This window comes from Xiphophorus couchianus, chromosome 12 (assembly GCF_001444195.1).
Source record: "Xiphophorus couchianus chromosome 12, X_couchianus-1.0, whole genome shotgun sequence".
In the NCBI taxonomy this organism is placed as follows: domain Eukaryota; kingdom Metazoa; phylum Chordata; class Actinopteri; order Cyprinodontiformes; family Poeciliidae; genus Xiphophorus; species Xiphophorus couchianus.
This window is the reverse complement of record NC_040239.1, coordinates 21080676-21092974: the sequence shown is the minus strand read 5'-3', so window position 1 is coordinate 21092974 and position 12299 is coordinate 21080676. Positions and strand designations below refer to the sequence as shown.

The 12299-nt window shown below is 38.3% G+C and overlaps 1 protein-coding gene across 2 annotated transcripts in view; it reads left to right on the top strand.

Annotated features, from left to right (window-relative positions):
- LOC114154929 (GDNF family receptor alpha-2-like) overlaps positions 1 to 12299 on the top strand; it is a 96271-nt gene that overhangs the window by 32646 nt on the left and 51326 nt on the right. For both annotated transcript variants that reach the window (XM_028034430.1, XM_028034428.1), the window contains exon 4: positions 857 to 1235. In XM_028034430.1, the coding sequence (XP_027890231.1) occupies positions 857 to 1235 (379 nt within the window). The remainder of the gene's footprint in view (positions 1 to 856; positions 1236 to 12299) is intronic.

Here is a 12299-nt window from a genome sequence, read left to right as displayed (position 1 = left end):
AAGTTTTTATTTGTTCATTTATTTCAGTTAATGAAATAAATTAGTACTGAAGTACTGAGTAACTTACCAAACGTCTGATTTAATATTTAAAATTTATGTCATTATGTCACTTTTCCAAATCAGTTTTTTTCTTTCATTTAAACAAACAAAACAAAAACCAAACAACCTACGAGACAAAGACTTATTGTCGCAATGTAAATATAAAAATGCAGTTTAGAACATCATAAATTTCTTCCAGTGTTAAATTGCACAGCAGGCTCAGCAGGTGTTAAATTGCCTTAAAGTAGCAAAGCATGTGCGTAATAAATAAGTCTTACTTTAACTTGGTGTGTCTGTATTTCACGCCTTTTCTTTTTGCTTGCAGTTGAGTATAAAGTACAGTGTAATAAAACTACTCCTAAAAGTAAATCAAATCTTATTCTAACAAAATTGCTATTTTCAAGAATAGGCCTTGTTTGAAGGATTTAAAGATGAGTCCTACTTTTGTCTGTTTTTAGGGCACCCAAATGGCAAGCAACAGATATTTCTGCAACTTTTGTCAGCTACAGGGAACTGAGGCTACAGTTCACACAAACTCAAGAGAATTTGACAATAACAAGTTGGAGGAACATTGACTGGTCTGTTTGTCCCAGACTCAGCTGAAAAATTTATGTGCTCATGGATCAGAAGTTGTATCAGAAGTTCAAGCTAGAACTGGGGATATTGTCTTGTCACACTCATTACACACAGTGGTATAATTTAAGTGTTGACTTCTGTTAGTTTTAATGGTAATGCAGCATGTTCTCCTTTAGCTTTCTTTTCTTCTACACTAATTTTGTTCTCACTTGTCTTCTTTGTTCCATGTCTTTACTTTTAGGAATGCACACACTGACCCCCAAGCCCTTCCAGTGTCCTGAAGGAGAGAAGGATTGCAACCCTTGCCTTAACGCAACTAAGGCTTGCAACCTAAACTCCCTCTGCAAGAGGCACCGCAGCAGCTACATCACTACCTGCAGCCGGAGTGACACCAATAAAGGAGAGAGCTGCAACAGGAAGCGCTGCCACAAGACTCTGAGGGCCTTCATGGACCGCGTGCCTCCAGAGTTAAGCCAACGGCTGATCTTCTGTCCCTGCCAGTCTGAAGGCTGTGCCGAGAGACGCAGGCAGACGATAGTTCCTGATTGCTCTTACACAGATAAGGAGAAGCCTAACTGTCTGGAGCTGCGACGAGTTTGTCGCGCAGATGCACTCTGCAGGTGAAGTAAAAAGAAAAGATATGCTGGAGGGTTTTTTGTTCGTTTGTGACTGCATTTGAGTTTGTGTTCTTAGTTTAAACCACAAATTCTGAAAAATCTAACACATCCAAGTCAATTTTAGTTTTCAAATTTTACTGGAGCTACACGTTTGCACTTTTTGATTGTCTCCTATACCATCATAAAGTTTACTAATTTTTCCAGTGTAACTTCAGGTAATTAGACATTTAGTGAGCCGCCGCTATTAGATGCAAGAAGAAGATGTGAGGCTGAGTTGAAGGGACAATGCTCAATTAAGCTGAACAAAACATTAGTGGATCACTTTGGCTGCATGGGCCCTCTATTGGATTCCAGCAGCCAGATTTAATTCACACCTACCCAGCCGTGACATGTTTCCTTGTGTTAGTTCTGCTTGGAGGAGGTGAAACACAGTGCCTGGGGCCAAACCAGCCGTCAAGATCTTTTACTGGAGAGTCATGTCCCTGTACTGACCATCGGGGGGCTTCACGCTCCTTCTGATACTCTGTAATTTCTTGTCTTCTTTGTGTTGAAATGAGCAATGTTTTAATAATCGTAGATGCTTTTAAGATGATTTATGACACTAATGAAGATTAACCACCTGTCAGATCAGAGGAACAAAGGCGCTGTCTGCCCCTTTCTGCTTTCACACTCTATCACATTATAAATACAAACTCCTACAGCACAACTGTTAATCACAAATCTGTCCTTCATGCTAAATACTGTAGAATGGAAAACTTAACACTGCACATCACCCTGAACACACCCACTCCTCTGAGTAACATGGCGATGGCAGCAACATGCTATGGTGATGATTTTCTTCATCGTGGATCCAGAAAATGGTCAGAGTTGACTCAAAAATTTATGAAGCTAAATGCAAGGCAATCCTGGTAAAAGACCTGCTAAAGGCTGGAAAAGACTCTGACAGAGATTCACAGTTTAGCAGAACAATGACCCTGCAGCCAGGGCTATAAGGCAGAAGGTTTCCAGGTCTTTTTGTTTGTTAAAACAAAAATGAACACGAAAAGAAAACTAGAAAACATGTGCATTTATGTACAATGCATCAATTATGTGCCACTACATGCCACGCTGGCGTGTAGAATCACACTATATGTCAGAACACATACTCTGGCATAGAGTGGGCATTTGAACTTTTTTGAATCGTGTGAATACTTTTGCCACAGAGCCTATTACTATTATTATTACTCTTTTACTATCAACAACCGCCTCCTAATTACAAAATGCTTCTCCTCCAAAAGACATCGTTTATCTCCAATCTGTGCAGAAATACTATTTTGCATGCCAAATTTCTGCAACTGAAAAGTCAAAGTGCTACTTCAGTATCGACAAAAGTTGTACCTTTGTTCAAACCTTACGTACAGCATGTAAATGGTTTACATAAACATTCTGAATAGTCTCTTTAGACACATGCATTAATTTGTTCAGACAGGTCCTTCTCTAATTCCACTTATATACTTTCCATGGAGAGTAGCACACTCATAGTGTTAATGGTTCCTCTTCTCCAACACTAAATTCACCCTCCACTCAGCTAAAGTAATGGAACTCTATCAGGCCTCCTCCAATTTATGATTGTCTCAATAATTACCTGCATTGTGTTATCTCTTTTCAGAGCGAGTTGCTTTCTTTGACCTTTAGGCCCTCTGGTGTCTGCAGTGCTCCTCCTTTTTGAGAAAGATGAAATAGAACGTTAAAGCTCATTATCTGCGGCCACGTAAAGCCCCTCTGAGGTCAACAGCTCGATGAGTGTGTGCACGCTGCTGCTGCGTGGACACGGGCTTTCTCGTTCACCAACAGACCAGCAATCACTCAGGAGCCGCTCTAGTTCCAGTACTTATTGCTTGAATGCAATTTTTTTTTTTGCTTGTTCTTCAGAAGTAAATGAGGGCTGTCATGTAAGAGCTGTTGAGCTTTATCGAGGCTTACGATTTTATCTTTCCATGAAGAGTTCACAATCAACACTTTTAAAGTACTCATACTATCCTTTTTGCATAACTTTACCTGATTTAAAATAGAATAGTAATAATGCCTTTCAAAAGTATTATTACTCCTTGAACCTTTCCACACTTTGACATTTAGCAGCCTCTAAATTAAATGGATTTTATTGGGAATATAAAGTTGCCTCTTTATGTCTGGCCTGCACTGGCATTCAGCAAACTGGAGTTTGTACTTTGTAGAACTGCCTTTTGCTGCTGTACGAGCTGCAAGTCTTTGGGGGTAGCTTTTGACATTTTAAGATTTTAATTTGTCTCTAATCTTCTTTGCCAAGTAGCTCCAGTCCAGTCAGATAAGATGCAGAGCAAGTGTGAAAATAGCGCAATTTGTGGAGTGTACAACTAATTCTCCATCATGTAATTCTCCCACCTAGGCTGTGGATGCAGCTCCTCCAGAGTTACCACAGGCCTCTTGACTGCTTCTCTGAGTAATAATAGTTCTGTACATTTGCATTTGTTGTTATACAATTTTCAATTTCAAATCACTGATTGAGCAGGGCCCTATAAGATTTCAAACTTTAGAATATTGTTTGCTGACCTAACCCTGCTTTGAACGTCTCCATAACTTTATTGAAATGTATTACTTTTGTCCTGTGGGACTGTAGGTTTGTGATCTATAACAAAACCTTTTTCTGGCCAAGGCAGCAAAATAATGTCCAAAAATGCAGAGATCAGATAGGCAAGTTGCAGAGCTCTGAATCTTTTGATTATGTCATTGTTCAAACATTTCATTGCAGTTCACAGCATGACATGCCTTCAATCAACAGGAGGGAGAGTCCCCCTCTGATCTAAACCACCCAGCGTTTAAAGTATTGGCTCCTACCAGGTCTAATTAGGGGGTGGAGACAACATTTTACATTTTCAGATAGGAAATATACATTTGTACTACACTATATTCCTAGAAAAATATTTACATAATTACAACTAACTCTAACAAAGCTAAAACAAAAACAATCTGGGCCCAAACAAAAACATCTCCTCTCCCTCTCAAACAATGGATTTTCCCAGTGAGGCTGACTGGAAACACCAGGTCCTTGTCAGCACTGGCCTGACATGGCAACACATGACCAGGTGACCTCAAAGAGAAGAGAGAATGATTAAAACAAAATATTAAATAAAGCAGGTTACTTCATTGTGTGCTGTGGTGACGCGGGGGTTAGGCGCGGTCCATGTGTGGAGGCCTCGCGGGTTCGATTCCCGGCCTGGCGGCCTTTGCTGCATGTCTTCCCCTTCTCTCATTACCCACTTTCCTGTCAATTAACTGTCAGGTAAAGGCCACTACTGTAGAGCCAAAAAAATCTTAAAAAAAAAAAAAGGCAGGTTACTTCCTCCAAACAAAAACAATACATTTACCAGATAAATTAGAATATTTATTGGCCACATGCCATCTCACTGTATAATAAAAGCTAAATCATTGTTCTGCACTAATCAGTCCGATTTTGCACAACTGCACTGTGGCACACTTGCTGTACATATATTTACATATACATATCTGCATTTTTTGAATCTTGCAAGGACTGCTCTTAAGTTGTTTCTTATATTAACAGCATTTTATATTTTATTTTTTATTTTTATTTTTTATTTTATCTAGAACTACTACTCAGTGGTAGTTGTTATTGTGTCTTGTCTCTATGCTGTAACTGCGAAGTAATTTCCCTGCTGGGATGAATAAAGTACTTCTATTCTATTCTATACAAAAAGCAGCTCCTGTTAGGGACGGGATAAGTCCCTCACAGGGACCCTTGGTCTTCACCATGCTGTTTGGTCATCATTTTTCTATAACAAACTTTCACGTTGGTTTCATTGTTAGAACAAGTCGCTACCGTCTCATGGAACGCTCAAGGAAGTAGTTATGCTGAGAAGTTAGAACAGATCACTTACAGATTCCATTAACTAATCATGAGACATTTGAGGAAAGTTGAGTTTATAGAGATAAAGCTGAAAAATGGGGTTGAAAATATTTGCAAATTTATTTCTATTTAATGTTGGTCTACAAAATCCTACTTAAATACAGTTAAATGTGTGGGTTAAAGGGGTATTAACACATTTACAAGGCACTGTAGCAAACCCAACATGTTGTATGTCTATGTTTCAGAAACAGACAGCATTATAAAATGCTTTGAGCAATCAGGATAATGAATATAATAAAAGAAACATTTAAATATTTAACATTTAAACCTCAGCAAAGTACAAGACTTGAGTAAGTCTCTTTTTACTTCTCTGTTGGTTTAACCAAAGGAAGGATCATTCAGTGACAGGCCTTAACCTTTCTCTAAAGACACCTGTCTGACTAAAAAAAGAAGATACACAGCTTGCCAGACCCAATTTATTTGAGAACAACAGATTACTAAAGAGAGGAAAGGGAATAGGAAGAGGAAAGGATAATATAAAATGAGACAGAGGTAGAGGATGGCAGGGGGAGGTATTCAGAATCAATGTGGGATACTGCAGTCAGTGGGAGGTCAGCGTTTTGATCAAACAGCTATAGGTTTTTTGCAATAGTTGCCACAGGCTATTTTATACAGTACTGTCTGTGCAGCACATGCATGTACTGATGGGATTGCAGGAAAACGTATCCTCAGTGGAAACTGATTTTAGAAGACTTTGAAGATGTCAAACTTTTCTTAGCCAATACAATTTCCAAGGCATTCCCTTTTTGCTCTTTCATTTTTTTTCCCAACACAGAAAAAAATGCTGCTGGTTTTTTGATCAAGATAAGTGATGTGAATCCAAAATCTTTTTTTAAAGAGTTACAAAATCACCCCTGCTTATGCATTAAATATGCATCTGATTTTTATTCACTTTTTAAACAATGCATCAAATTACATGCTTTCGATCGATGTGTTTAGTGACCTCTTTGGTGCATGTATCGAACAGGAATGAAAATACGTTGGGTTTTTTTTGTGCTTTTTATCACCAATTACTGATCAGAGGAGGATTAAGAGGAAACTGTCTATTTTCCATCTCTTGAAGAATGATTGGTACATTCATTTCATCTTTATTTTACATCAGCATTACACTTGGAAATAGCTGCTATTTAATCATCTTAGCTGAAGTAAAGGCCTTTAGAAAGTATACCTTGAGAGTACTGGCTGCCAAATTGGCTGTGATTTCGCCTTTGGAGAAGGTTTAGATTGTTCCAGATGGAGCAAACATTTGAAAAGATTTCAATTATATCATTTTGGCGAGGGCCTGGGTGGCATATTGCATTGGAAGATTTTATTCTCTCCTTGGTCTCTGTGGGGGTGATTGTTGGCTTACTAGGTGGATGGAGAACAAGTGGAACAGCAGCGTTTTCTAACACCTGGTTGCACCTCTGCTTCAGTTATTACAGAGCTGCCTCCCATAATCCTGCACGAACTAACAGAAAGCATTTCTCTGCTTGCTACTGTTCAGTCCACATTTATCTTTTCTTCTTCTGTCAGAAAAGGGCGGGTATGTTTGCGTGCGCGAATGGATGCTTGGGCATCAATGCACTGACACTTCCCATCCTCTCCCATGTTGGTTTGTGAAAGAAATGCCCGATAAAAACAAACCCAAAGAGCATTGAGCTGAATTCGTACTTGTACTGTATTGATTCTCTGGAAGATCAATGCAACACTTCTATCTTTGATTCATTTCCCCCCTCGACACGATTACTGAGCGCTCTTTGATTGAGTTATATGGCCTCTGGTTTTCAAAGTGGACAGGTGAGGAACGGTCAATGAGCATACAGGTAAGCTGACCCAGTTTGCGAGATATACAGGATCAGGTTGTTGTTGCTTGCTGAAAATTCATTGATAGCACTCTCTTGTGCACCCACAGACACACACACGCACACACTGTCCTAACTCGACAGTCTGTTCTCTTGTATCTGACAACTTAAGTCCCCACTGAGGGAAACCATGTGGGGAGAGAGACTGGCCCAGATGACATTACTCTGTATAGCTTCTGAGATAAAGCTGAAAGAAATCTGGAGGCTGCGGCACTTTTATCATCCGTTTCTCATCACTTTTTCTCTCTCTCACATACACTTGCACTCAGACACGTTTATGCTTTTTCACTTGTGAGGAGACATGGAGTATTCCCAGGCTGCTAGTTCGGCCCCAACCTCAGGGTCTCACATACAGCATGGTTGAAGAGCAGAGTGCTTTTGATAATCAACCCAAACTTGGCTGTGTGAATTTCAATAGAAATGATCTTCTGCTTTAGTTAGAAACAAAAGCAACTACAATCTAAATTGTAGTTGCTGCTGTTTTGGTTTTTATTGTATGCACTTGTTGACTTACTAGCTCAATTGCTCAGCTGATCACAAGTCTCCTCCATTGTTTTGGATGGTTTGAGTAGCAGAAATATTTGTGAAACACTGCTCTGCCATAAATGCTTGTAGTAGTGTGAACTGTTTTATTCTGATGCACAAAACTCTGCTTGTCTGCTTTTAAACAATAATTGCTGTGTTAGTTTTCAAAGACTTCTCAGTTTTTATACCATATTTTAATAAAATACATATATTGTAAGATGGATTGTTTTCTTTTGCACAGCACATAAAATTTTAAAAAGTTACAACCTTGTAGATGATTCTACTATAAAGTCATACCATCAGGCATGGAGGACAACTGGAAATTAGTTCTCTCTGAAGAATTGTTTTAATTCAGCCACACTGAAAGGTTTTCTAGCATGAACAACCTAATTAAGTTCACGTCACACCATCTTTTTGCATTTGTTTTTGTTTTACACACATCTTATGCTCAGCTTACAGAAACGTGGAAAGGTTTTGGGGATCACAAAGATGTTAGAAAGAGCCTTTGTGTTCATTGCTTCTGGTCCTTTTGGGTATGACTTTTGCCTGTTTTCCTTCTTGCAGGTCTGCAGAGCTTTAGATGATGTTAAAGGTCCTTTTGTGGCCTCCTGGATAGGTTGTCAAAGTCCTTGGAGAAATTTAGGTATTTCTGGGCAAGTTCATAGCTGTTCCAACTTTTGGAAAATTTCTCTCACCGTGATTCACAGGTGACCTAAATCCTTGGCAATGACTGTGTAACCCTTTCCATATTTAATTACCTTTCTACATATAGACAGCTCGGCTATTTTTCCTTTCGTGAATGAAATCATCATTTGTCATATAATTTACTACTTACTAATAATAACATTTTCTTAACGAACTAGAATATATCAACAGTGCATATTTCCACAACTCTAGAATATGTGTTCAGCTCCTCTAGAAATATTGATCAGTCTTTTACTAATTCTGTACACTAAAATCCTGAATTGCTAAATTTACACTCATGCCTACAACTTGTTGATAAATGGCCGTTTTCCTAACTAGCATGTCACAAGCTGTGTTTTCATGCAGTAGTTCAATCAAGGTGAATTCAATTGTCAGAATGAAACTAAAATGACTCTACACAGTGTGTTCATCTCCTGCCTTGGGACATACACATGCTTTCAGAGGTCAGCTGTATTGGTCACGTAACATATGACTAACTAGAAGGTGAAGTGGCTCCTAATGAGACCTTAGGGAAGAAGGAACAAAGTGTAGTCACTGTATAACACAGTATAAACGGCAGTGGGTCTTTTGATATTTAAATAGGTACATAGAACAGATAAACTTTCATCCAGTCAACATTCAAACCATGAGATTCAAATAACAAAGAAAAAATAACAGTTCTCTCGAAATGAGTCCTTGTATCTCAGTGGGATTGACCTGCTTAAATAAAGATTATGAATGAATAATACCCTCTGAATGTTTTCACACTGTGAAGCTGTCTAAAACTGAAGCCCCTGCTTCTCATACTTTATGATGGCTGTGTACTTGCTTTACTGTAGCTGTTCAAACTTTCCATAAAACTATCCTAACAGAGACAGAACTTCTAGCTGTCAACTAGGACTTTGATGTTAATGTGAGTTCAAATCAAACTCTGACAAACATTCCCAGGTTTATGTTTGTGATGGTCTCAGGAGTCAATCAAAAACTTTACAATGTAACACATTTTAATGTTACAAAACTCCTGATTAAACTGAGATATGTATCACAAAGTCAATGGTTCTACGGCTGAGTAATATATCTACAGATTATTGCTAGTTTAAACCTAAATTCATCACCTAAAACTTGCACAAATATCCTCCTAAGCAAACTAGGACAGGTCAACCTGTCCTGCAAATTAGCATCAAAGTCTATTTTTTGCCATTCTTCCCACCCCAAATGCCTCAAGACTTAATATGAAAATAACCCAAAAACCAGACAGGGGAATAAAATCACTCATACAAACAGGAGATTTTTCTTTCTCACCTTTAAAGGACTGTGCTCAAGGCAGTGCCAGAACCGTTTCTCCCCCACTGGTTACATTACGAGTTATCAAAGTGTTTCTTTTCTGATAGTGCTAAGCTCTGTTTTTTTGCAAGCAAAGCATATGTCAAATGATGACCTTTTTTTCCTCATACATAGTTCGGTTTTCTGCAGTGTGTAGCGTTTAATCAGACATCGCCTTCAGTGGAGACATGCTTAGCTTGCTGGCTACAAATGAGAGGAGTATAAAGGGATGGAGTGAAAAAAAGAATGATATTGGAATTGAAGTAGTAAGAAGAATGAGGCTGGAAAAAGACTTGTGCCTTTCATTTCAATGCAGAGATTAGTAAATGCCTATTTACTTTCCTAACTGTAATCTCAAAGAGAACATGGCCTCGCAGAAAATCTTTACCGACCAGGCGTTGTCCTTTCCTTTACCGTCTTTTCTTTCAGTGCTTCCATATGTATTATTAATGAAACATTATCAATAGAGTGTTTTCCTTATCCACAGAATGGCCAATTTGTGGTTGTGAATGTGTGGAATGGAGCCTCAGTTTTCTTTCTTTTTTTTTTTTTTTACATCCTGTAGTATTCACAGGGTTTAAAATGTTCAGATTTTTTTCTCTATGTAACTAAGAGTTATTTAATTGCATGTATCTCATTGATTTTAGTGGTTGTTTTTAGAATACCTCACTACAGATTCAATCTAATATTATTCTTGTTGCATATTCAGATGTAATGTGAAGTTTACAGTTTTTGTGAAATCATTCAGTTACAGCGCAAACTTTGTTCTTTGGAACGTATTGCATATAATAGATGCTTTTATTTTGATAAAATGTTTGATAAAATTTCTCTCATATCACACTATTTAGCAACTGTCTTGCATTTCACTGACATAAGAAGATATGATGCATGAAAACAAAGGATCAACTTCACATGCTTTTAACACTAGCATAGACAACCTGATCTCCAGTTATGCCCGGCTGCTACAGATGTTTTGGAGATGTCAAAAAATGTTTGCTAAACATTTGCTCTCCCACAACATTCAAATGTCACAGTAGCGACACAGTAAGTTCACTAAAGGATGCCAATGCGTTCTCTGTGCTGATGAAGATTCATTCACTTCTTCAGAGGCTTGGAACTGAAAGTAAAGTTGATGGTATGACGTATTTTTAAATTAATTCACTTCATAGTTACCTGAGCACTGGGGGATCACTCATTAGCTGATCATCAGATATTGAGAAAAAGACATAAACTTAACAAAACAAACTATGAAATGATGACATAATACCTAAAGTTGTGTATCTTGCTACTTTTGCAGTGGAACTCTACAGATGGACACTGTGAATTTTGCAGCCTTGATCCCGGTATACTTGCACCATTCAAACCAGAAGTGGAACCGGAGTGACACACATACGTTGTGCATGATAGGACTTGATGTTCCATAAAATTCACTTACTTTTCTTCACCTAAACGAACTTAAAAAAATTTTCCTTCAAATGTTTTTCAGCACTCTAATTAGGTTCAGCCCCTTGCCAACTCTGTAAGAAACTTTTAATGGATCCGCATGCCAAAACATTTTCAATAATTTCATGCTTTTTACTCTGTGTGGACATTTTGAGGATGGATTGTTCCAGTTCTAAGCATGACTGTCGTCCTGAACACAAAGCATGAAAACAAGAATGAGTGAGGCTGGCGTTGAATGATGCAGTGTTCTGACCTTGACCCTACACCTTTGAGATAACCTGGAGGTGAGATTGCAAGGCCTTCTAAACCTACGTCAGCATCTAACCTCACAAATGCATTTTCTGGGGGATTGTACAGAAATATGCATAAACACACTGCGAAACTTGTGGAAAGTCTTCCCAGAAAAGCCACAGCTAACGTAAACACTCTGACTACTTAACAACGTTTTTGTAAAAATACATTAACTTTATTTCAATTTCACTTTCAGATTCATTCTTAATTTGTATTTTTATACTAGTAACAGTAACGTTAGCCTACTTTTGTTGTTGTTTGTTTCTGGCTGAGTAAGTCAAGAAAATGTTCCGATACACATCAAGCTGTCTTGTTTTTTGACTGAACATCATCTATGCGCAATGCCCTTTAAGAGTATTGACCAGGGAATCCCAGTGAGAACTACAGATGGCAGATTTTTATTTTTTTAATCCAGAAACATTCAGGTGAAAATAGCTTTTGGATCAAACAGACAATCACCTTTAACCAAAGTCCCAAGGTCATCAGTAGCTACACAGGTTCAGAAAAATACAGGAAGACACTGAAGGCTGTCAAAAGATTCAAACTGGTCCTCCCACAAGGTCAGAGTTATGTTGTAAAGATAGTTGTATTTTTATTTTTTATGTCATTTTAAGGCGTGATGCAGAATCTAGGAAAAACACTGTTGAAAAAGAGAAACAATCAAATCTCTGCTTTTTTTAAACCCATTGTTTGTTTTTCCGTTTGACGTTAAATGACAAAAGGACACAGAGGGCCACTGGGTCATGTTGTCTGAACTGGGGTCAAATTCACACGAGCATCTGAAGCGAAAGTGACAACAAGAGAGGAGAGCGGAGAGGAGGCGAAGATAGATAAGGTCAGAGGTGAACAAGTGAAAAGAAAGAAAGGGAAGAGGAAGAAGTCAGAGAAGAAACAAACATGTTTTGCTCTTTCCCATTTGCTTCTTGTAAATGCTATTACGCTGGTCGTTATTGGTTGGGGCATATTGTTGTGCCCGATGTAGATGAGATACGGTTTGTAAAGCCTCTTTAGATTGAA